At 48.0% G+C, this 21952-nt stretch overlaps 2 protein-coding genes across 2 annotated transcripts in view; one reads left to right on the top strand and one right to left on the bottom strand.

Annotated features, from left to right (window-relative positions):
• Positions 1-710: 710 nt before the first annotated feature.
• KLF11 (KLF transcription factor 11) lies at positions 711-13675 on the top strand. The gene is made up of 4 exons (XM_063424985.1): positions 711-872; positions 3133-3387; positions 9494-10478; positions 12168-13675. The coding sequence occupies exons 1-4, from the start codon at positions 831-833 to the stop codon at positions 12470-12472; spliced, it is 1587 nt and encodes a 528-aa protein (XP_063281055.1). The 5' UTR covers positions 711-830; the 3' UTR covers positions 12473-13675.
• A 5869-nt stretch (positions 13676-19544) lies between these two features.
• The window catches only part of CYS1 (cystin 1), a 17600-nt gene continuing 15192 nt past the window's right edge, over positions 19545-21952 (bottom strand). The window contains exon 3 of the mRNA XM_063424997.1: positions 19545-20888. Coding sequence (XP_063281067.1) covers positions 20786-20888 — 103 coding nt within the window. The 3' untranslated portion in view covers positions 19545-20785. The remainder of the gene's footprint in view (positions 20889-21952) is intronic.

Raw genomic sequence — 21952 nt, 5'->3', positions numbered from 1 at the left:
GCGGGAAACTGGGGGCACAAGGGCGCTTTCCCAAAGGGGAGCACTGGCGGTGGGTGCGGGAAGCTGGGGGCACAGGGTGCTTTCCCAAAGGGGAGCACTGGCGGCGGGTGCGGGAAGCTGGGGGCACAAGGGCGCTTTCCCAAAGGGGAGCACTGGCGGTGGGTGCGGACTCCGCGGGCACAGGGTGCTTTCCCAAAGGGGAGCACTGGCGGTGGGTGCGGACTCCGCGGGCACAGGGGCGCTTTCCCAAAGGGGAGCACTGGCGGTGGGTGCGGGAAGCTGGGGGCACAGGGTGCTTTCCCAAAGGGGAGCACTGGCGGTGGGTGCGGGCTCCGCGAGCACAGGGGCTGTCCCCGTTGGCGGGAGCGCTCGTGCCGCGCCGCACGCACCGCGGAGGGAGGGGAGAGCGGCGGCCCCGCCCCCCCCGCGCGCGGGCATTCCCGGCCGCCGCCCGCCCCCGACCTTTCCCCCAGTTTCCAGCGCGCGCTCCCCCGCCCCTGCAGGCCCCGCCCTGCAGGCCCCGCCCCCTCCCCGCCTTCCCGCCGGCCGTGCCCACGCGCCGCCCTTCTCGGCGGCACGCCGCGATCACGCCGCCCGCCGCCGCTGATTGGCCGGGCGCGGGCCGCGGCGGGCGCTGATTGGCCGGGCCGTGCCCCCCGCGCTGCTTGGCGCAGGCTGCGCTCGGAGCGCTCCCCCAGCGCGCGGCCGCGCCGCTCCCGGAGGGCGGGGCGGGAGGAGGGCGCTGCCGGCAGCCGCTCCCGCCGCTGCGTGCGCGCCGTTCCCGCCGCTGCCCGGGCACCGCCGCCAACGCCGCCCGCCCGAGCCGCACCATGCACGGCTCGCCCTGCTCGGACATGGGAGACGCGCCCGCGGTGAGCACGAGGCTCGTGGAGGGAGGGAGAGAGGGAAGAGGGGGCGGTGGGGTAGCCAGCGCCAGCACAGCCCGGGCACGTGCTCGGTGGCGGGCAGAGTGCGGAGACCGTCGCCGCCTCGGCAGAGACCGCTACTCACCCGGCGGGGAGCGGCTTGCTTGGGTAGCGAGGACGGGGTGGCTGTGCTCGGGCAGAGCCACCAGAAGCGGGTGTCGCCCCGGTCACCTGCAGGGAAGGGGGGCGGCTCTCCATCTGAGATCCTGCGGGGGCGGCGGCAGGGTGGGAGCTGCCCTCCGCCCCCTTCTCCTCCTCCCTTTCGCGCCATGCTCCTTTCGGTGGCATCGCCCGGCCGGGGCAGCCGCCGCGGGGCGGGGAACCTGGAGGGGGCGAACGCGGCGCTGCCCTGCGGTGGGACCCGCGCTGCCCCAGGGCACTGCCCGCCCGCTCCCCTGCAGCCCGCAGTGCCCGCGCCTCCGTGCCCGCCCGCCATCCTCCCAGCCCGTGCCCATCCTTCCCGCCAGCGACCCGCCCTGCCCATCCTCATCCTGCCCGGCCGCATCCTGCCCGCAGCCCGCGCACGTAGCTCCCGCCGGGGTGATGTGAGGACAGCGCCCGCCGCTGCTGCCCATTTCCCTGGCAGCAGCCGGCGAGCCCGGGCTGCAGCGCTCGTCTGCAGAGAGAGCTTTTTTTGTGAGGGTTTTTTTTGGATTTCGGGTTTTTTCTATGAGGAAGCGAGGCACATTTTTTTTCATGTTTCTTCAGGGAAAGCTGCTCTTCTGAAACGTATGGTTGGAAAAAAGAAACCTGCTGGCTTGGGTGCTTGTAGGCGCACTTAGAGGAACACTGGCAGAGCGTGCTCAGTGCTGAGGCTCACCTGGCGTGGCCCTGGTGTGACAGGAGATTGAGACCCAGGCTTACAGGCACACATCGTGTTTTCCTCTCATTGTTTTTCAGTGGAAATTCTTAGAAGTCTCTCTCCGAGGTGGTAATCCCTTTTTCCCCTCTCAGCCCCTGAATCATGACATCTCTATGCCTGGTACCTCATGTCTTAGGTGGAAGTCCTCTGTGAGAGCAGTACCAACTTTTTTGATTCATTAGGTTTAGCATGTTTGCCTGCACATCCCTAGAGTGTAAACACAGCTTTACATCTTGGTGACACTGTTGAATAGGGATCATCCCACATTACTTAACTCAGTAACAAACCCCATTGACTTAGTGTATGTGCTGTTGCTCAGTGAGTAGAATTCCTTCTAGGGCTTGAGGCCATGCTAATGGTTGGTGTTGCCTTTTGAGTTAAAACCCTTTTCCTGCAGTATAGAAACACTCTGTGTAACAGCAATAGGCTCAAGAGGCTTGGTCCACGCCTCTGAATCCCAGCCTTCAAGTTAGTTGGTGTGTGTAAAGACTGGAAGAGCCTGGATGCCTAGCTGAGACTGAGCTGGCATGTGAGTAATAACCCATCAGCCTAGCACAGCTTTTGGAGCCACTGCCAAGCACTGTGAGAGCTTTGTGTAGTTTGGATATTCTTTTGCAGAGAAGTTTTGCATGTGTACACATGCACACACAAATATTCTGTGATGCCTGCAGTTGGAAACAAATCAGTATGATTATATTTGTCTTCGTGTTACTCAGAGTGCACTTTAGATACCTAGCACCCATGTAGTATCAGACCTTTCTAAAGTACAATAAAAACAGTTCCCACTGCACTTTGAAGACTATTTTCCTTCCATCTTTTCCCCAGTCCTCTCTTCCCTATTAAAAACAAGATTAAAATTCTTTTGTGATGTGCACTATACCAAGTCAATGATCATACCTTAAAGCATCTTACCAGCAGCTGAAATTTATCTTTTAAATGTTTCCAGAATGAGATTAGTGCCCAATAGTCTTTTGGATTCAGGAACTAGCCTTGTCTGAACAAGGCTGGAAGTCAAGATTTTCCTCTTTTTCGCTTGTATACAAGCATGGGATGTGTTTGTTCAGGGCAGTGTGATCCAGGAAAGTGAACTTGGAAATGGGAGCCATACACATAACTGTTCTTTTCCTGGGAAAATCACACTTTTTTTTTTTTTTTTCCCCCTTAAGAGAAGGGAATGTGGAGAGGAGCTGCTGGGGAGAGAGTGAGAGTTGAGCCAGTTGGTAAAAGTCTTGCCACGGGCATGGGATCTGTTTCAGCTGACCTTCATTGTGAGCAGACAGTGTGTGGGTGGTGTCAGCTGTGTATTCTGACTTGTCCTAACACCAGTAATCCGCTTGCACTCAGGTTGACATTGTGGACATCTACGAGTCCATCCGTGAGCGGCAGCGTCATGACAGTGAAAGGTCTACCTGCAGCACCTTGGAGCAGAACGACATTGAAGCTGTGGAAGCCCTTATTTGTATGAGCTCCTGGGGTCAAAGATTGCAGAAAGGTGACATATTAAAGATAAGGCCCCTCACGCCCTTCTCGGATTCTGGGGATTTCACAATGCACACCGAGGCTACGGCTGAATTACCAAAGGACTATCTATCGACACTGGTAAGAAAAACATGAACATGAAATAAATATGCCCTACACCTGGATGTCACATACCTGCAATGCTTAAACTTGGCTGGAAAAGACAGGCTTGCTCAGGTGTCCCTTTGTCACAGCCTGTGCTCTGTGTGTGCACAGAGTAGTGAGGTGAGCATGTTGAGTTTGGTTTTTTGCTGTCTCTGGTTTAGCGAATGTAGAGGCTTTTGTTAAATTTAGGTGTGAAAGCCCTTGCTGAGAGGTTATTGGATTTGACAGGGATGTCGAGATGGCTGTTGTAGGTTTCTTGGAGCACTTTGAGTAAGAATGGCAGAGTGAGCCTTGGTGATTTGGCCTCAACATATCTGCAAGCACTGTATAACAAAAGGCCTTTGACGGCATTATGCTTCACTGGTCATTGTAAGAGAAAGTACACGTTACCATTATGAAATAGGCAATTTAATTAGTTTCTGTACTATGTGTTTGTACATGTAGCCTGTTATTTCTCCAGACATTGGTCTACTCTAGCTGACTAATGTTGGTTGAATCCAAATTTTTTTCTTTTGTTTCAATTTATGTTGCAATGAAGGTAGGTATTAAACAAGGGCTTGGTGCCGTTAAGGTTTTAGATGGTTAAGGCCCATTTCAACCAGTAGGCTTCTAGAATGCAGTTGCCAGGAAAAAGGGGAATACTAGAGGAAAGAAGCTGAGGTAAGAGCAGCCTGACAAGCAGCTGCCATAATAATTCCTGATGCTCAATGTTGACCCTGTCTCTTGAGCAGCACAGGAGATACCTTCAGTAGTAAAGGAGGAAGGAGAGGTGATGCAGGAAGACACTGTAGAGAGAAATGTATGAATAAGAAGGGACAGAGCCATTTCATTTGTCTTTATCTAAAATGTAGCCATGAGATGATGAGATAATCATTGAGAAAAGATCTAGGGCTTGCTGGGAACTTCAAATGGAAAGGTAGAGTATTGCTATCTATTATGTCTGTTTATTCTGCTCATAGCCTCTTACAGCTCTGCCCATTGCAGAGGAGAAGAAAATGAAAGACTTTTGTGGTGCAGTGAGTATACTTTCAGTGTTTTATGCAGGCTTACAGCTGCCTCACTGCCTTCCTTTTATTAATATGCTTTTTGAGCATAATCAGAATGGCCATGAGATAAAGCAACGTAGTGTCATGGTGTTGGCTGGGATAGAGTTAATTTTCTTCCTAGTAGCTGGCAAAGTGCTGTGTTTGTGATTTAGAATGAGAATAATGCTGGTAACACACTGATGTTCTAGTTGTTGCTGAGCAGTTGCTTACCCCGGGTCAAGGCTTTTTCAGATTTTCATGCTCTGCCAGTGAGGAGGTGCACAGGAAGCTGGGAAGTGGCATGGCCAGGGCAGGGGATCCGAACTGGCCAGAGAAATATTCCATACCACAGAGTGTCATGCCCAGCATAAAAACTGGGATGACCAGTGGTGTTGGGAAGGACCTGGGTATGGTCAGTGGGTGGTGAGCAATTGTACTGTGAACCACTTATTTCTCATGGATTTTATTGCTCTCTTTCTTTTTGGTATCTCCCTGTAGTAATAATTACAATTGTTGTTACTATATTTTACTTTATATCAATTATTAACTTGTTCTTATGTCAACACATGAACTTTTATCTTTCTGATTCTCCTCCATGACAGATCTGACCAGACCGTGTTGAAACAAATTTATCAGGATTCATCTTATTAGTTTATTACTTGTTGATCACAGCGCTGAATTATTTGCTATCACAGTTGTTGTTATGTAACATTTTACTTGCTGTTCCCCCTAGTGTTATGGTATCATCTCTGAGGGCTGGGCTAAGCTTATCATTTTATTGTACTTCGTAACAGCGGATTATGATAGCAGAGAACTGCTGGCCTTGAAACTAACCTGGTTTTCATACTCTCATCACCTCTGTACTTGGAGAACCATCTATTAGAAACTGCTAATAGTGACACTGCCTTTTTGCCTCGGAGAGCCAACCTGTGTAGAAGACACACACAGTCTTCCCTTTCTTCTCCAGGCATGGCAATTTTGGAAATTTTGGATATCCTTGGGATGCTGAACCCAGCATGGTCTGTGAATGAGCAGGAACTGTGAGTGTGGTTCAGGTCTTGTTTAAGGTTAAGCAGCTGTTTGTGGCTGCTTAGACCCTGGCATCATGCAGTGTGACTACTCAGACCCCAGCAAGGGATGATGCAGCTGAGCCAGAGCATGAGCTTGTGCCATTATTGGTTGTCCTTGTACACAAGAAGAAATGGACATGAAAGTCAGCTCATTTAGTAAAGGAGGATGAAGCAGGGCCATCACAAAAACTGGATGGAGGAAGAGGCAGAACAAGAGGTATCCACTCAGTCCCTGTCCCTGAGGGATCTGTGGGATATGTGAAGAGGTTTCAGCTGCTGCCCAGGTGTACACATTATCACCTGGCTGCTCCAGTGGGGCTGGTAGCCTGGAATTAGGAGATAGGGAAGCCAAGCAGTTGGGATGAGTTCCTAGGGAAGAGAGCATTGATGAGGCAGTTGGAAAAATGACACAAGTCTTCAGCCTCTGGAGACAGCTCGGTCAAGTGTGAAGGAAAGGTGTCCCTTCAGGAAAGAGATTGTCACCCGGGCAGGTGGGCTACTGTGGGGAGAGATGTCTGGTACTTAAGGGAATTAGCTGTACCAGAGGGGGTTTGTGATGACATGAGCAAAGCACAGTCACCCACAGATCCAGATGAAGTCGGTGTGCCCGACACACCTGGCAAAAATTTGAACCATTTTCCATGGACTGATCCAGTTCCAGAACACCTGCAGTATATATTGACAGTACCACTGTGGGCAATACCACAGCAGAAGATTTTGAGAAAGGGAAGAAAATAGTCCAAATCTCTCTGAAAGCTGCCATAAAACAAAGTAAGGTCCAGGAACCTGCACAGAAGATACAGTTTTTAAGAATAAAATAGTAAGGTGAATGTCAGTGGATCCCAGTGGATTTGTTTAGCAAAATAACAGCTACATTTCTACCAGCTAGTAAGAAAAACACAGGGTTTCTTAGGCACTGGGGGTTTTTGGAGAATGCATATTCCAAATTACAGTCTGATTGTCAGCCTTCTCTGTCAAGTGACCCTGAAGAAGAATGATTTCAAATGAGGCCCTGAACAACAACAGGCCTTTGAACAAATTAAACAGGAGATAATTCATGCAGAAAAATAACTGCCCCAGCCCTTGGGCCAGTCCAGGCAGGACAAGATACAAAAAATGTGCTCTACACCAAGGAAAATGGCCCTACCTAGAACCTCTGGCAGAAAGCACCAGGGGAGAATTGGGTCAGCCTCTAGGGTTTTGGAGTTGGGGGTACAGAGGATCTGAAGCCCACTGTATTGCAGCTGTAAAAGAGATGCTGGCAGCTTACAGAGAGGTTCCAGCTGCTTTGGGAGTGATTGGTACTGAAGCACAGCTCCCCCTGGCATCCTGATTTTTGGTGCTGGGCTGGATGTGCAAAGGATGGTTCTCCTACACATCACATAGCTGATGCTGTGTGGACTAAGTGGGTCTTGCTGGTCACACTAGGTGCTCAAATAGGAAACTTCAGTCATTGTGATTACTTTCAAGACTGCTGGGATTGGCAAGAGAGCAGATTCCTGGATGCCACCTGATGAGCTGATGACATGTGCTGAAGGGACTCTATTGTATAATAAGTTACCAGAAAATGAGAAACAGTATGATTCCTGATGTATTGTAGGAAGGCACTGAAGCTGGAAAGTCACTGTATGACGTATCCTACAAAAAATGACAGAAACTGCTGAAGGAGAAGGTGAATTGAGGTACTTTGCAGAGGTGAAAATTGGCTTTAGACACTGCTGAGCAAGATAAATAGCCAATGCTTTATTTCTGTACCAATTCATGGGTGGTGGCAAATGCCCTGTGGTGGTGGTGGTTGCAGTGATGGAAGCAGAGCAGAGGTGAACCCATCTGGGTTGCTGCCTTGTGGCCAGATACTGCTGCCTGGGTGGAGACCCTGGTTGTGAAGGTGTCACATGGATGCTCATGTACCCCAGAGTTGGGCCACCAAGGAACATCAAAACAACCAACAGGTGGATCAGGCTCCTGAGACTGAAGTGGCTCAGGTGGATCTGGATTGGCAAGATTCACAAGAGTGGAGTATTTATTGCTTGGTGAGCCCATGACACCTGAGGCCAACAGGGAAGAAATGCAACACGTAGATGGGGTGATGATTGTGGGGTGGACTTGACCCACGGACACTACTGTAGGGCTGTCCATCATTGTGAACCATACACTTCAGTTATTCAAGCTGAGCAGTTAAAGCTTTGGTGTGGAGGACAATGGCTGAAATAGAAGTATGGGGACACCTGGCAGATGGACTCAGTCAGACTCCCACAAACCCACCAAGGCAAGCACCATGTGCTTATGGTGATGGAAGCAGTCTCTGGATAACTGGAAGCATATTCCATGCCACTGCCTGGAACACTGTCCTGGGCCTTGGAAAGCAAGTCTTATGGCAGCATGGCATCCCAGAAGGAACTGAGACAGACAGGGGGACTCATTTCCAAAACAACCTCACAGATACTTGGGTTGAAGAGCATGGCACTGTGTGGATTTACCACATGCCCTATCATATGCCAGTCTCCAGGAAAATTGAATGATAGAACAGACTGTTACTGAGAGCAATGGGGGTGGTGGGACCTTCAGACAATGGGATACACATTTAGCAAAGGCCACCTGGGCACTCAGCACTAGAGGATCTGCCAGCTGTGCTCAAACAAAACTTTTACATAGTGCAGGAGGGGATAAAGTCTCTGTAATGCACACAAAAAGGCTTCTGGGGAAAATAATCTGAGTTATTCCTGCATCAGGCAATGACAAACCCATCCATGGGACAGCTTTTGTTCAAGGACCTGGGTGCATTTGGTGGGTAATGTGGGAGGATAGGGGAGTCCAGGGGATCTGGTTCTGTGTGAGAATAGCCAGTGATTTGGATTGTACTGTGTTAATTGCCATTAACACTCATGTCACCACTGCTGAGCTGGCTACAAGGCAACATCAAGGGTATTACAGCAGGAATCACCCAAATTAATGAAGAACCAAACTTTGATGAAACTGGACAAACACAGTAGGGATGGAATGAGAACTGACTTCAGTAGGCAGGAACCCAGCATGACACACCGTCCTTCCTGCCCTGAGGAACTGCTGTGAATTGGAGCCCAAAGCAATGTGTGAATGAACTCAACAGATGTTTTAGAGGGATGGCCCACAGACTAAGTGAATGATACCTGTATCAAAAGACAGGAAAAGTAATGATGGTTAATTGTGATGTATCAAAAAGCGTGGGCATGATGTAAATAGGCATAGAACAGTGTAGATATGGTAAGTATTGTAAGTGTGGGCATAGAATATGGGGTGAATATTGTCCTGTTTTCAACTGGGATAGAGTTAATTTTCATCCTAGTAGCTGGTAAAGTACTGGCTTTGGGATTTAAGACAAGAATAACGCAGATAACACACTGTTTTAGAGTAAGCACTGCTCAGCAACAGTTAAGCCAATGACTTCTCAGTGTCTCCTTCTCTGCCAGTGAGGAGGAGAAGCTGTGAGAGAGCATGGCTAGGACACTACTGACCAAACTGGCCAAAGGGATATTCCATACTGTAGAGCATCGTGTTCAGTGTATAAAGTGGGGGGAGTTGGCCAGAAAGGACTGATCACTGCTTGGAGTCAGGCCAGATGGGTGCTGAGCAGTTGTACTGTGCATCATTTGTTTCTCTTGGACTTTATTTCTCTCTCTTTTTATCTGCCTATTTATTACAATTGATATTTTATTATTGTATTTTCCTGTATCTGAATTATTAACTTGTTCTTATCTCAACCCATAGGTTTTACCTTTTTCTGATTCTCCTCCCCATCCAACTGGGGTGGAGGATGAGTGAGCTTCATGGGACTTGGTTGCCATCTGGGATTAAACCACAGCAGTATACTTTATTCAGTTTGTCTTAAGAGGCACATTCTGAGATGCTGGGAGAGGGCATGTAGTTTTATTTTTCAGAGTAAAGATGGGGGAAAACTGTGCTATGGAATGACACTGATCCACACTGGTGTGTTGTTTTTTTTTGCAGTGCATGACCCCTCCGCACAGCCCTGACTTCGTTGAGATGTCAGCAGCTACGCTCCTGTCCTCACAAGTCACTTACTCCAAACCAAGGACTGTCATGGCAAACACAGCTGCCTGCTCAGTCACGTCAGCCTCTCCCATCACCAAGCCATCTGTTCTCGGCGTGGGGCGACAGTGCACTCAGCAGCCAGTGATTGCTGAATCCTCTGTACCTCAGCCCTGCAGGGCCATGGCAACCAGTGTCATACGTCACACAGGTGATAGTTCTGCTTACCATCACATTCCTGCTGTGCAAGAGAAAACAAAGGTAACTTCAGGCTACAGCACTTCCAGAGACTGCTGTGGAGCGGATGACCGAAAACATTCCAGACTGCCACAGGACACGTGTGCTGTGGATGATTTAATCAGCAAAACCTCTCCAGTACATCAGCCTTATGCACATGACTCCAGTGATATTGTGACCAACAAAGGGCAACTACCAGTCCGGCCCGTTTCACCGCCACCCCACTTACCAAAGAACTGTGAGAATGACTTGCAAAAAAGAGCTACCCCAGTGACACTTGCCCCTGTCTCAAGCCCCCAGGTTCTCTGTCAAATGATCCCTTTAAATGGACAAAGCAGCATGATCAATGCCTATGTCAAGCCTTCAGCCCCGGCGCTCTCAGCTCCCGTGAAACCCATTTTGCCGCAGGCAGCGCCGCTGCCGCAGCCCGTGCTCGTGGGCCCCTCGGTGCCTCAGGGGACTGTCATGTTGGTGCTCCCGCAGCCCGCTGTGGCGCCGACGCCGCCGGGCCCGCAGGCCGTGGTCACTGTGGGCAGCACCAAGCTACTGCCCCTCGCCCCTGCTCCCGTCTTCATCGCTTCAGGGCAGACCTGCGCCCCCCAGATGGACTTCTCCAGGCGGAGGAATTACGTTTGTGACTTCCCCGGCTGCAAGAAAACCTACTTCAAAAGTTCCCACCTGAAAGCCCACCTTCGCACCCACACCGGTGCGTACAAGGGGCCGCTGCCGGCTGTCGGGGTGCTGAAACACACGGTTTTCCTGGGAGGGGGAGGGAAAGGGAAGAAACAGGTGATGGGGGAGCTTGTGCTCATCTCAGGGTGGAAGGAGTGTTCATTCTTCATGGACCAGCAAAACAAGACATACTTTGTTCTGAGACCTCAGCTGACCCTGTAGTGTTAGTTGAATTTCACAGGCTTTAGTTGGAGTGAAGCTTTGCTGTCTGTTTGCGTGTGTTTGGATCTAAGTAGAGTCCTGCCATCTGGACTAGATTGAAATGAATTGTGTGAGTCCCTTGTTTTGGAGCATGGGGAGGTCTGGTGTAAGCAAAACATAGTACAGGTAGTTGGTCTTAATTGTTACATGAGTAAAAGGAAAAAAAAACCTCAGAAACTGCCTTTCTTTTTTTTTTTTGGTGGTTTTCTTTTTTTCTTATTTTTGATGTTGAGGGATAGGCATAGTGGGAGATTGGTATAGAATAGTTCTGTCTATTTTTGGTTTTCCTTGACTGTTTTTCCTCTACCTGCTGTTACCCCCCAGGTTCATTGGATGTCAGCTTGCATGATGGGATTTGCATTAGTTTAGCAGCTTGTCTTTATGGTTCCTTTGGGGAAAGAACTTAACCTCTATATGAAACTGATAATTCTTGTAAACTGTAGTTCAGAGGTAGAATATGCCTCTGTTTCTGGCTTGAGAGGCTCCTGAATTACACCTGTGCTCCAGGATAAACACACTATCAGCAAGTGCCTGGCTTTGTGCATGTGGCTGCTGATCCATAGAGAGCCTGTGTGTGTCCCTAAATCATGATTAAGACATCAGTGGTGAAACTCACTGACCCCTCACCAGCCACTTCCCTTTACAGGATCAGGAGGAAGAGTAGTTCAGCTTTTTCTGCCTTTTCCTGGCATGCTGACTAGCTAGATGATAGCACATCCAGCAGACACAGGCTTTACTCAATACCTGAAGTAAGAACATTCCTGTGGGGCTTCCCTTCTGGGGATCCCTTCTCTTCTGCTCTGAAGTATCCCCATACTTTTGGGCCACGGGGTGGATGTTTATCTGGAGCTCTGGGGGAGTTGCAGGCAGTGGCTGCAGTTGTGGTTGTTCAGGACAGATGGGATGTTCAGCAGTGGCAGGGATGAGCAGCAGCTGATGTGGGCAGCCTTGCTGACTGCTGCCATTCCTGGGCTGGGAGGGGCTGGCAGGACAGGCTTTGCCTCAGGAGTGCTCTCTGGTGTGTATTTGTGTGTGAGACTGGATCACTGGAGCAGCAGGACCCCGAGGCTCCATTCCAGGCTTCCTGTTTGCCCACGGTATTTGTGGATGACATGCTGCAGCCAGAGAGATGTGGATACGCGGGGATGGGGGCAGGGGCTTGCTTCTAGTTCAGTCAGCTGATAAGGCAGCTTTATGAAGGTTCTATTTCTTCGGGATTTTGGACAACTGAAAAACCAGACTTGATTAAAGAATACTTAAAGAGAGATACAAGGAAATATGTAGAAATGATACCTATCATTTCTGACTGGAACAGAACATTAGCTTAATCTTACGTTGACTGCAGAGATGAGCAGTTCTGTGAAACTCACTGGTTTTTGCTGGGCAGATTTTAAGTTGCTTCTTTGGTAAGACTGCAACACAGCTTCTCAAAAGTAACATATGCTTCCTTTGTGTCCTGCAGGAGAAAAACCTTTCAGCTGCAACTGGGAGGGCTGTGAGAAGAAGTTTGCGCGCTCGGATGAACTGTCGCGGCACCGCAGAACGCACACTGGCGAGAAGAAGTTCTCGTGCCCGGTGTGCGCGCGCCGCTTCATGCGCAGCGACCACCTCACCAAGCACACCCGCCGCCACATGGCCACCAAGAAGACCCCCAGCTGGCAGACAGAGGTTGGCAAGCTCAGCAGGATTGCCACAGCAGAGAAACCCAAGAGCAGCAGCGCTCTGAGTATGCTCATCCCCGTGCCATCGCCCGTCTGCCAGGGCTAGAGTGAAGCAGCACCTTCCCTGCAAAGTTGTGAAGATCAGGAGGAGCTCCGATGGCAACAACAGAATGGGCAATGGCTTTTGTTTTCCCCATGTTTGTGTGTACTTTTGTTTCCTGCAGTTTAGATCCTCTGTTGATCGTGCTATGTGAGACATTTGTCATATTTCCTCGTCCCTTCCCTGTCTGTTTTTTTCAGTACTTGGGCAATTGCAATCACCAGCACTTCAGGAAAGTAGAACTCCTTGGAAATTATTTTGGCAATAGGTTAAAAAAGTTACTTGTAATGCTTGCTGTTAATATTTTGATGGACAGTAAAACAGGATGTTTTTTAATTTTTATAGTACTATTTTCTATACCAAATATATTTTGTATTTGTTCATTTTGGTCTTGTTATGCAAATTACTTGCATTAGTAGGGCTGTGCTGGATGAGACCCAGAGTTTTGGAAGCTCCTTTTCAGTAAACCTAAACTATTGCATTCAGAGTGGTTTGTAAACACTTACTATTTGATAACTTACACTGGTTGGTGTTTTCACGCTTGCAAATCCTGATCCTGCAATGGGCTAGTGCTCTTGCACCCTCCTTTTGCAGGTACATTGGAGATCAAAGTCAGTCAGTCATTTTTAAAACAAACCAAACTAAACCAGAATGACCTTATTTGAGAATACAAGTGTTGAAATCCTCAACATTTTATGAATTCATACACTTTGGCAGTAGAAGCCCATGTGGCTGTTGGTAGAAGCATTCCCGAGTCCACACTCCACTGGAGCCTCCACTGAAAGTTTGGAGGAGCCTGACTGCTCTGATGGAGGTAGAAGCACAAACACTGTTTAGAAATTTTGACACTAAAAAATACGCTTTATTTTTGTCCTATTAAACCAACATATCAAAATAAACTGAAAAATGCAAAAATAGCAAGATAGCCCATGAAAAATTAGTGGGTGTCTCTTTATATTTTTTTGAGTAGAGGAGAAATAAAAAATTAAAGGGTTTTTTTTTGTATTGTGGATGCTTGTGCACCTTATAGGAAATTGTTCAAGGCTTTCTTTTAACTGTATCAATGCACCAGAAGAAGTACTAACTGTGTCTTGATTTAAGTAATAGCCACCATGTCAACTTGATGATGCTCTTCATGTGGCCTTATACTTTCCCACAGTACTTTGTATGAAATCACCCTTTTCTATTAAACAATACGCTCTCCCTGTTGAGTGGATTTTCTTTTACACAGAAGTGTAATGATAGTTAAGTGGAACCAATGGCTGCAGGAGTGCTGTGTTGTAATAGCTTGGTGTGAGTAACAAAATGCCCGTAGCACAGTCGGACTGCTCCGTTCCCGTGGTGCAGGAGGAGTGTGTATGCACTGTAGCAGAGCTGGCAGCAGAGCAAAGCACCAGGTGTTTTGCTGGGAGACAGCTCCCTCACTGAATGAAATATTTCTGGAGTGCTTACTCCTTCTGGACTCTTCTCCCTTCAGCCACTCCTGCACTGAAGCTTAGTTGAGCAGTAAGGAGGATTCTTTTTCCTGTATGCATCAACTGTGGATAACTAGGAATGGGCTCTCTCTTTTATTGCTTTGTTCTGAAATGCTGGTCTTGCTTCCCAGCGTGGGCAAAGCATGGATTCATATATGTAAGTGCTGAGTTGCTGACCTCAACTGGCACTTTCCTGAAGTTGGCAGAGATCTGTTTCAGTTAAAGCAGATTATGTCATTATTTTTTACACTAAAGTCTATAGCTATAATTAACAGTAGTAAGTTTTCAAACTGCACTAACTTGGAGTATTGTGCTAAGTGTACTGAAGTTTTTGTGCCTGACCTTACAGAGGCCCACACCCTGCTCACTGACACGTGCTGTCATCTCCCAGTGACCCAGCGTACGTGCCAGGGAGTGTGTGTGGACCTTGCTTTGGCCTCTCCAAAGGGCTCAGTAGGAACCTCTTTTCCTGGTGAAGTGGATCCTTGTGGTGTTACTGTTCTCTGTTGCTACCCAGTTTTCCAAGTTTCTGTGGTGAACAAAGAGATGTTGCTGCTCTTACTTTTTTAATTTTTTCTCAGAAATCCCTTAGAATAAAGTCTGGCTTTGGGATGCTGTTTTTGCATGCTTTTAACCAGGGGAAGCATGTCCTGTCTCAGTTTAGTAGTCAGTTTAGCACTTCATTTTTTTACAGACTGACCATTTATGGTGCTCACCTGAGAAAACACTTTGGAAACTCGTGTCATAATTATATAAATTGTCATGTTTGTTGCATTACGGGGGGGGGGGGGGAAGAACGGTGGATTAGACAATACAGACTTTTAAAAAGTGTGTCATGGATGTGTGTAACAATGTGGAAAAGCAACTGCTCCTCCCTTGTTTGGGTGTACCTGGCCTGCAATTGCTGGCAGCCCATTGTGGATGTGTGGATCATTCTCCTGTGGATGTGCGTGAATAGCTGTGCCGCGGTGTGGCTGTGTCTGCTCTGGCTGTTCCTTCCTGCTGTGTAAGGGTTATTTATGGATTAAGCATGACTGGCATAGCTGCTGTCTTTGCACTTTACTGCCTGAACTCTACTGTTCAGTCTTTTTATTTTGAGCCTATATTTTAAGGAAATGGAACTGCATTTTTGTACATGTTTTTAACTTTTATTAAATAAAATGTATGTAATGTGACTGGTTTTAAGTCATAAAAAAAATCATGGATTTTCAGGTTTCATAGGCGTCCATTCCAGAACTATGTAAATCCTTCAGGATTAGGCTGTGTGTCTAGGACAGTGGAAGACTTTGGGGCTTGCTAATTCACTTACCTGTAAAGGCAGGATTTTTTGGATCCTGTTGTAAATTGACCAGTGCTCACTCACTGATGACTTTACACCACTCGTCTCGTGTTTTTGGTAGAAAGTGCACACTCCCACCAGGCCCTGGGGCTTCTCTCTGGGAACAAGAGTTCCCAGCTCCACAACACTTCCAGCCCGGCCTGCAGCAGCTGTCAGCAGAAGGGATGTGCTGGGTGCTGTCAGTGTCACAAGCTGTGCACAGAGGGAATGTTGGGAATGAGGCAGAGATGAGAATTTAACTCAGATGATGTCTGTGCTAGCCCCAGTTCTTCCTGCTCTGGTGGGAAGTGGCTCTGGCAGGCTGGGTGTTACATCCCAGTCTCAGCTGGGAAGGGGTGTCCAGTGAAGATCTTGCACATTGTTCTTGCAGGTGTGAGGAAGGTGAAAAGAGACCTCATGGATGGTTCTGCTTCCCCCTCAGGAGAACTGGGAGGGAAAGCCTAGTTGCAGTTTTGATGCTGTGGCAGAACAGCACAAACTTCAGTCCCTGGGCTCTGCAGGCTGCCACAATGCTTTTGTCTCCCAGGGGAAGATTTCCTACCTGTCCCTACTACTATTTTTCAAAGTAGATTTTTCTGAGCATCCAGTTATATCTCTAAGAATACTGGTTTGCTGATATTTTTCCCCTGCTTTTGTTTATGTGAAACATGGCAATGGATTTCACAGTCTGTGTTCACCTTTCTGCTTTTCCTTAGACCCGAGCTGAGGTCTGAGCTGTTCCGTGCAGCCAGGAGGTGTACTCAGTCCGCATCCTAATGGGGCTGGAGTCTGGAACAGCTTCATCCAGTGAGAGAAAGCAGCCTGCATACAAGGAAGCCTTTCCCACTACCCCTTTGCTGAGACAAACATTGTTGAGGTCAAGCCTTTCTGGCTTGAAGTAATTCTAAATCCATGAAAAGGAGTAATTTTCTAAGGGACAACTGATTTGTGCTCAAACACGTTTATTGGCTTAATGCTGCCTCTTGCAGTCAGAGTGGCATTGCTTGTTACACACACCACCCTGTGTGGTTGTACAGCCAGACCCTGGGCTGAGCAGCAGCCTGAGTTGTCTTGCAGATCAGTGGGCACTGATCCTCTTGAAGTCTGGACACTGGAAGAGTGAATCCATTCTGATGTTGCAGCCGTGGCCTGTGCTGTTGGGGTGGTTGCATGCTTGGTGTACTCCTCCAGATGAGGCCACAGCTCTGGCTAACTTTCCAGCTGTGAAAGCAGCACTCAACATCCTTCATCTGTCATCTCATGAACTGAGTCCTGCCCCACGGTTGCCTCTAGCCTGAGTTATCTGCAGGGATAAATCTTCTGACTGGTTTTGAAGTTTAATCTGTGAGCCCATCTGCCTGTTTACCTTCCATTCACGACTGTCAAGGCAGCTTGAGGCAGGCAGGCTGTGAGAAGGCAACTTGCTTCCATGTCTGCAGCAAGAGTAAATCGTGACTCAACCCAGCAGGCTGAGGAAATGGTGAGACAGTCCAGGAGGAAGCTGCAAAGCCTCAGCCACATCTCAGTCCAGGCTGTCCTGGCATCCTCTGTCAAGTGCAGCCTTCATTTTTTGCTTCAGTCCTTGGGTGTAGATGGAAATTGATGACTTTCATGTGCTGATGCGTGCAGAAGGCAATGGGCAGCTCTTAAAACCTGCAGAGAACTTGAAGCTGGAGCTTCTTTCTTGGGAGAGTTTGTCCCAGATGGGAAGAATACCTTATGTTTAATTGTCTCTCTTGTAGCATCTATTGAGTTCAGAGTGGCCTATTTTCTCTTGGTTATCACTGCCCAGATGAATCCACTTCACCCTGTGCAAATGCCATGTCCTGTGTCCAGAGTGAGGTGAGGGGGAACCCTGCTGTAGATGTGGTTTGTGCCAGGCAGATGTGGTGGGCATCTCCATGAGGTTCCTGTGGCCTGTGCCTGCCTTGCTGCCCTCCTTGCTGGGGCAGAGGCTCTGTTTCAGCAAAGTTCTCACTCCTTTTGGACTAGTGCAAAATGCAGCATGTAGCATTTGTCTTTGTTAGATGAATAATGGTTAAAAATAATAGCCTTTTGCTGGTTTATTAATGGAGATTAATAGTGTCAGCTCAAAAGATGTCATCAGCTATCCTGTCTTATGCTGTGGGTATTGAACAGGAGGGTGGTTTCCAAAATGATGAGTAAGAGACTCTCCAGCACACTGCCTAATTCCAGCAAGCTGTTTCAGGGGCAGGAGGTACTGGCAAGCTGAATAATTTTTTGTCCTTCAAGCAGTTGTGATTTGATGGTGCTATGGAGAAATACCATGAAAAGAAAACAAACTTACCAATAATTCAGCTGGGTGGATGTCAGCATTCACTCCCTGAGATGTGGCAAAGTGATCTTTATAGTGCAATTGTCTTTTTTTTTGAAAAACCCATTAATTCAAGAAGTTTCTCTTGAAATCTGTTGTGGGCACAGCTACTGCTTCCATACTATTATTTACCCACAAATGATCTAGTATCCTATTTTCTGTGAGCAAAGGATGGACCAAAAGCAGAGTTACACTGACTCCAGGTAATTAAACTGTAGTTGTGGCTTCCTAGGCACCAGCCTCATTGCCACTGTCCCTTTTCGGTGTGCTGCTGGGTTTGACTCAGAGGGAGGAGCACAGTCCCCATCAATTCTTGGGCAGACTAGGAACCTGCTTGGGTACCACCATCCCGTTCTGCCTGGTATGGGAATCAGAGAGATGGCTGTGAGCTGTCTGTGCTGGCTGGTTCTGAGCTCACAGTGCTGAGCACACATCATTTTATGGCACAGAGAAAGCCTGCAAGACCATACCACAGTTTGAGGTCTCTCCTTGCATCCCCAGACTTCTTTCTTGCACCTTTTCCTGGTGCAGTGATTGTCCCAGCTGCATTACTCGTTTCTGGACCTTCCTGTGTTTCTGCAGCTCCTCCTTTTCTGTGGGTGATGCTGAAAAGGTTATCTGTGACACCCACTGCACCTTTGTTCCAAGTACAGAAATGTGCTTGTCTCTTGGTCATTTTAGAAGCTCATTTTATAAAGCAGCTCAGTGCTTTGCTGCGTTCAGCAGAGAGAGATTTTTTTGCAGCCTAACAGTATGTTCAGTTTAGGTGTTCTTTTTAATTAGTCCATTTCTGTAACTGTGAATACTTAGGCTTTCCTTTAGGAGGGTCTGAAATGGGTTGTAGAGTTGTAGAGCCCTGGGCCTGCCTGCTCCTGTCAGCGTGGTCTGACAGCAGCGTGGCTTTCCTCTGGTTTGCTGTGTCATTGGAGGCCATCCAAAAAGGCAGCAATCCACTGGCCCTGCCCTCACAAAGGGGCTGCGGTGACTGAATGCATTGAAACATCTCCCCACATGTGCCAGAGACTCAGGGGACCTTGACAGAAGGAAGGTTGAAAGAATAGTTAGTTGAAAGAATGCAATCCAAGTTAAAAGAAAATCTAAACCACTATAGTGATTAGAAAAGAATACAAAGTCCTGTGGTCCCCTGTGGTGCTGGGGTCACCGTGTTTCTTCTGCTCTCCACAGGCAGATTCTGTTCATCCCAGTAGGTCTTGGAGAGCTGCTGAAAAGTAACACAAGCTCTGGGAGATCTGCTGAGGGGACTCTTGATAAACTGCAGAGAAACTGCATTCCTGCCACAGGATCAGTGACATTAATAGGTCTAAAAATGACTGTTCCTGTGAAAGAAGTGCTATTGTTCAAAATTGGATTTTTTCCAGGAGTGTTAGAGAGCCATTGCTCCAGAGGGCCCACCCAAATTCTCCCAACAATGCAGGGACATCTGCTCTCTACTCCAGCTATTCCTGGACCTCCAAGCTCTCACAGAATCATAGAATGGCCTGGGTTGGAAGGGACTTTAAGGATCATTTAGTCCCACCCCCTGCCATAGGAAGGGACATCTTCCACTAGACCAGGTTGCTCAGAGCACCATCCAACCTGGCTCTGAACCCTTCCAGGGATGGGGCATTCACAACATGTTCCAGTTACCCCTGCTCCTGTTGCCACACCCCATCTGTGTGCTGGGAGCTCCTGTCCCCAAGCACACACAGCTTTGTGGAGGCTGGCTCCCTTCCATGGCCACCTCCCCTGCTCCCAGGCAGGGCACAGTGTCCAGCCCTGCTGAAGGCTGCTGCAGGGCAGACAGCTGGGGTGTGACTCTGTGTGCCAGGGGCGGGATCTAGTGCCCCCCTCAAGGCATCCCACCTGCCATCCTCAGGGATGCACCCTGCTTCGTCTCTGCAGGTACCAGAGCATGATTTCCCATGCAAACCAGAGAGCTTTTTTCAGAACATTTGATGCCTTCACTGAGGGCTTCAGAGTATAGATGCATTTATTTCTGTTTTACAGGTCCCAGGAATCATAAAGTACTTAAAATACAGCATCTTAAGAGGTGTCCTGCAATTATTTCTTGCATTTACATGTAGTGAAGATTTTATCGGATGTCCTTTATGCTTCAGTTGAGGATGTAAATAAAGTATTTCTCTATTTCTGATAATAAGTAGATATTCACAATATGTTAAGATGCAGGTATAATAAAAGCAGAAACCCAAAATACCAGGCTTCCCTGTCTGGGAGTGCTGAAAATACTATTTCCTTAGGAGAGAGAACTTTCTGGTTTTTTGCAGTCAGCTAATGGTAAAATGCAGTGATTTTTCTTGTAGGACAAGAAACATTAGGGAAAGGCCAGGAGTGGCAATTCTGAAAATTGATCCCAAACAGCTGCTCTACTGGAGCATACACATCCTTCTTGAGAAGGATGGATGAAATGGGGGTGTGCCTCCTGCTTTCACTCCCATCACTGGGATGGATCCATGCCCAGGAGCCTCAGACAGGACACATATGCTGGGATCCTGTCCCAAGGACTCACACAAATCCTGTGTTCCTTGATGGCTCCCAGGAGGCTAATTGACAAAGTATGATGAACTCCGGAATTTGAACTCTGGAATTACACTGTATAAGCACTAGATGGTGGGCTCAATCCCCTTTTCCTCTTATCTCCTATACTGGAACCAGATTGAAAGAGACAGTGCCAAATTCAGACCTGGACCTGAGGTTTGCGCAGCACAAGGAGTACATTTGGCACATTTTAAGTGGCAGAAACATGAATTTCATTTGACATCACCTTAAGATCTGAATCAGATGATATGGCTGCATATTTTTTTACTAAGTTCAAAGCAAGATCTTCCTTCAAAGCACCTCATTTCAACACCTCTAGTATGCAGTTAATTCTAGTACATGTTCATTTATAAACAGCATTGAGAAATGAGCTTCTAAATATTGATTCTTAAGATGAGTTGATCTCTCTCCCAGTGGCACCAATCAGAAATCAGCAGCTGGAGAGGATCTTCATGCTCTTCATGGATCAGGTGAACTTTCTCCTCTGAGCTTCCCAAGCAGCCTCTCATCCTCCAGGTACCCTCCACCACCCACTTCTCCTGTGCTGTCTCGCTGTGCCAGATGTTGTCAGCAGCAGTTCTGCTCATCTGGGCTTCCAGGATCATGCCTGACACTCTGGTGGCAGGGAACTGGATTCAGCGGCAGTACTCCCGCTCGATGCTTGCCATGAGCTCCTCCTCCGAGTAATCATACAATATTGTGGACTGCTCCAAAGGCTTCTTGCTGCTTTCTGGGCACCTATCATGGAAGGGAATGAATTATTGGTGTTATGAGAATCAGGCTCTGAAGATACAAGAAGACCCTTGCTTCATTTTTTTTTGTGAATGGAAAGATTGAGCTGCATGTGGCTCGCAGAGACACAGATACTCTATCATGTCTAGTTCCCATACCCCACTGGCACACTGCCTGCTGACATTTGCTATCACTTGGCACCAGTTTAGTCTGTGAGTTCACTACAGTACAACCCTTACAATGCTCCAGATCAAGCTCCCAGAACCTTTTGAGTTAGGCTCCAGGCCCAGCTAAAGGACAGTGTAATCTTTATGCTACTTTTAACGTTTTACGCAAAAAGAGATTATTTTGTTTATACTTGTAAGGGATCTGAGTTTCAACCAAAACATGAATGGAGCTCCCTCAAGCTGCTCTTATGGCTTTTATTTGTTTCCACATCAGAACAGCTCTCCTATGAGTGGGAACTGATGTATGACTCAAAGGGAACTGGAATGGGGTTTATTTGTGTTATCAGAGGTGGTTTATGTTTGGTACATGAGAAATCTGTCCCTACCTGCATAAGGGAGAACAGTGACAAGTCTTCTGCAGGTTTTGACCACTGTACCTCATATTACCAATTTAGTCTGCTTGATCTTGCCCTCCAGGACTCAAGAGAGGAGCCAGCAGCCAACAAGTGAGTGCTCCTCCTTGGCCTTGTAGAGATCTGGGAGGTGGGCAAGCCTGGCTGTCGGGCTTGGAACACACATGGCTTCTTGCAATGGAGGTCATGGTGAGGTGCAGAGCTAAGTGGAGAATTGAGCTGGAAAATCCAGACTGTAAAGTGCTCTGCCATGCCATGTCAACCAAGACTTTGTGACCATCCACTAGTGAAGAATAAGTAAACAAGAAATAAATGTTTTGGGTTTGGGTGTCAATTAGTTCATTGTCAAAGAGGAGAGATTTTCATATCCACTAGCATGGCTCCAAATCTATCCCAAACTCACCACGTATTATCTACTGAATTCCTCTAAGGAGGAACTCCTCTAAGGAGATCTATCCCAACCATTCCTCTAGCAACTGGGATGAATAAC

The sequence above is a fragment of the Prinia subflava genome, chromosome 2, assembly GCF_021018805.1.
Source record: "Prinia subflava isolate CZ2003 ecotype Zambia chromosome 2, Cam_Psub_1.2, whole genome shotgun sequence".
Classification (NCBI taxonomy): domain Eukaryota; kingdom Metazoa; phylum Chordata; class Aves; order Passeriformes; family Cisticolidae; genus Prinia; species Prinia subflava.
Note: the sequence above shows the minus strand (reverse complement) of the source record. Positions and strands in the feature narration are given on the sequence as shown.

Excerpts from the sequence above, each read along its gene's own strand:
- KLF11 (XM_063424985.1), top strand. The coding sequence starts at position 831 with ATGCACGGCTCGCCCTGCTCGGACATGGGAGACGCGCCCGCG. Across the intron at positions 873-3,132 it reads ACATGGGAGACGCGCCCGCG|GTTGACATTGTGGACATCTA; the intron begins GTGAGCACGAGG and ends GCTTGCACTCAG. Across the intron at positions 3,388-9,493 it reads AGGACTATCTATCGACACTG|TGCATGACCCCTCCGCACAG; the intron begins GTAAGAAAAACA and ends TTTTTTTTGCAG.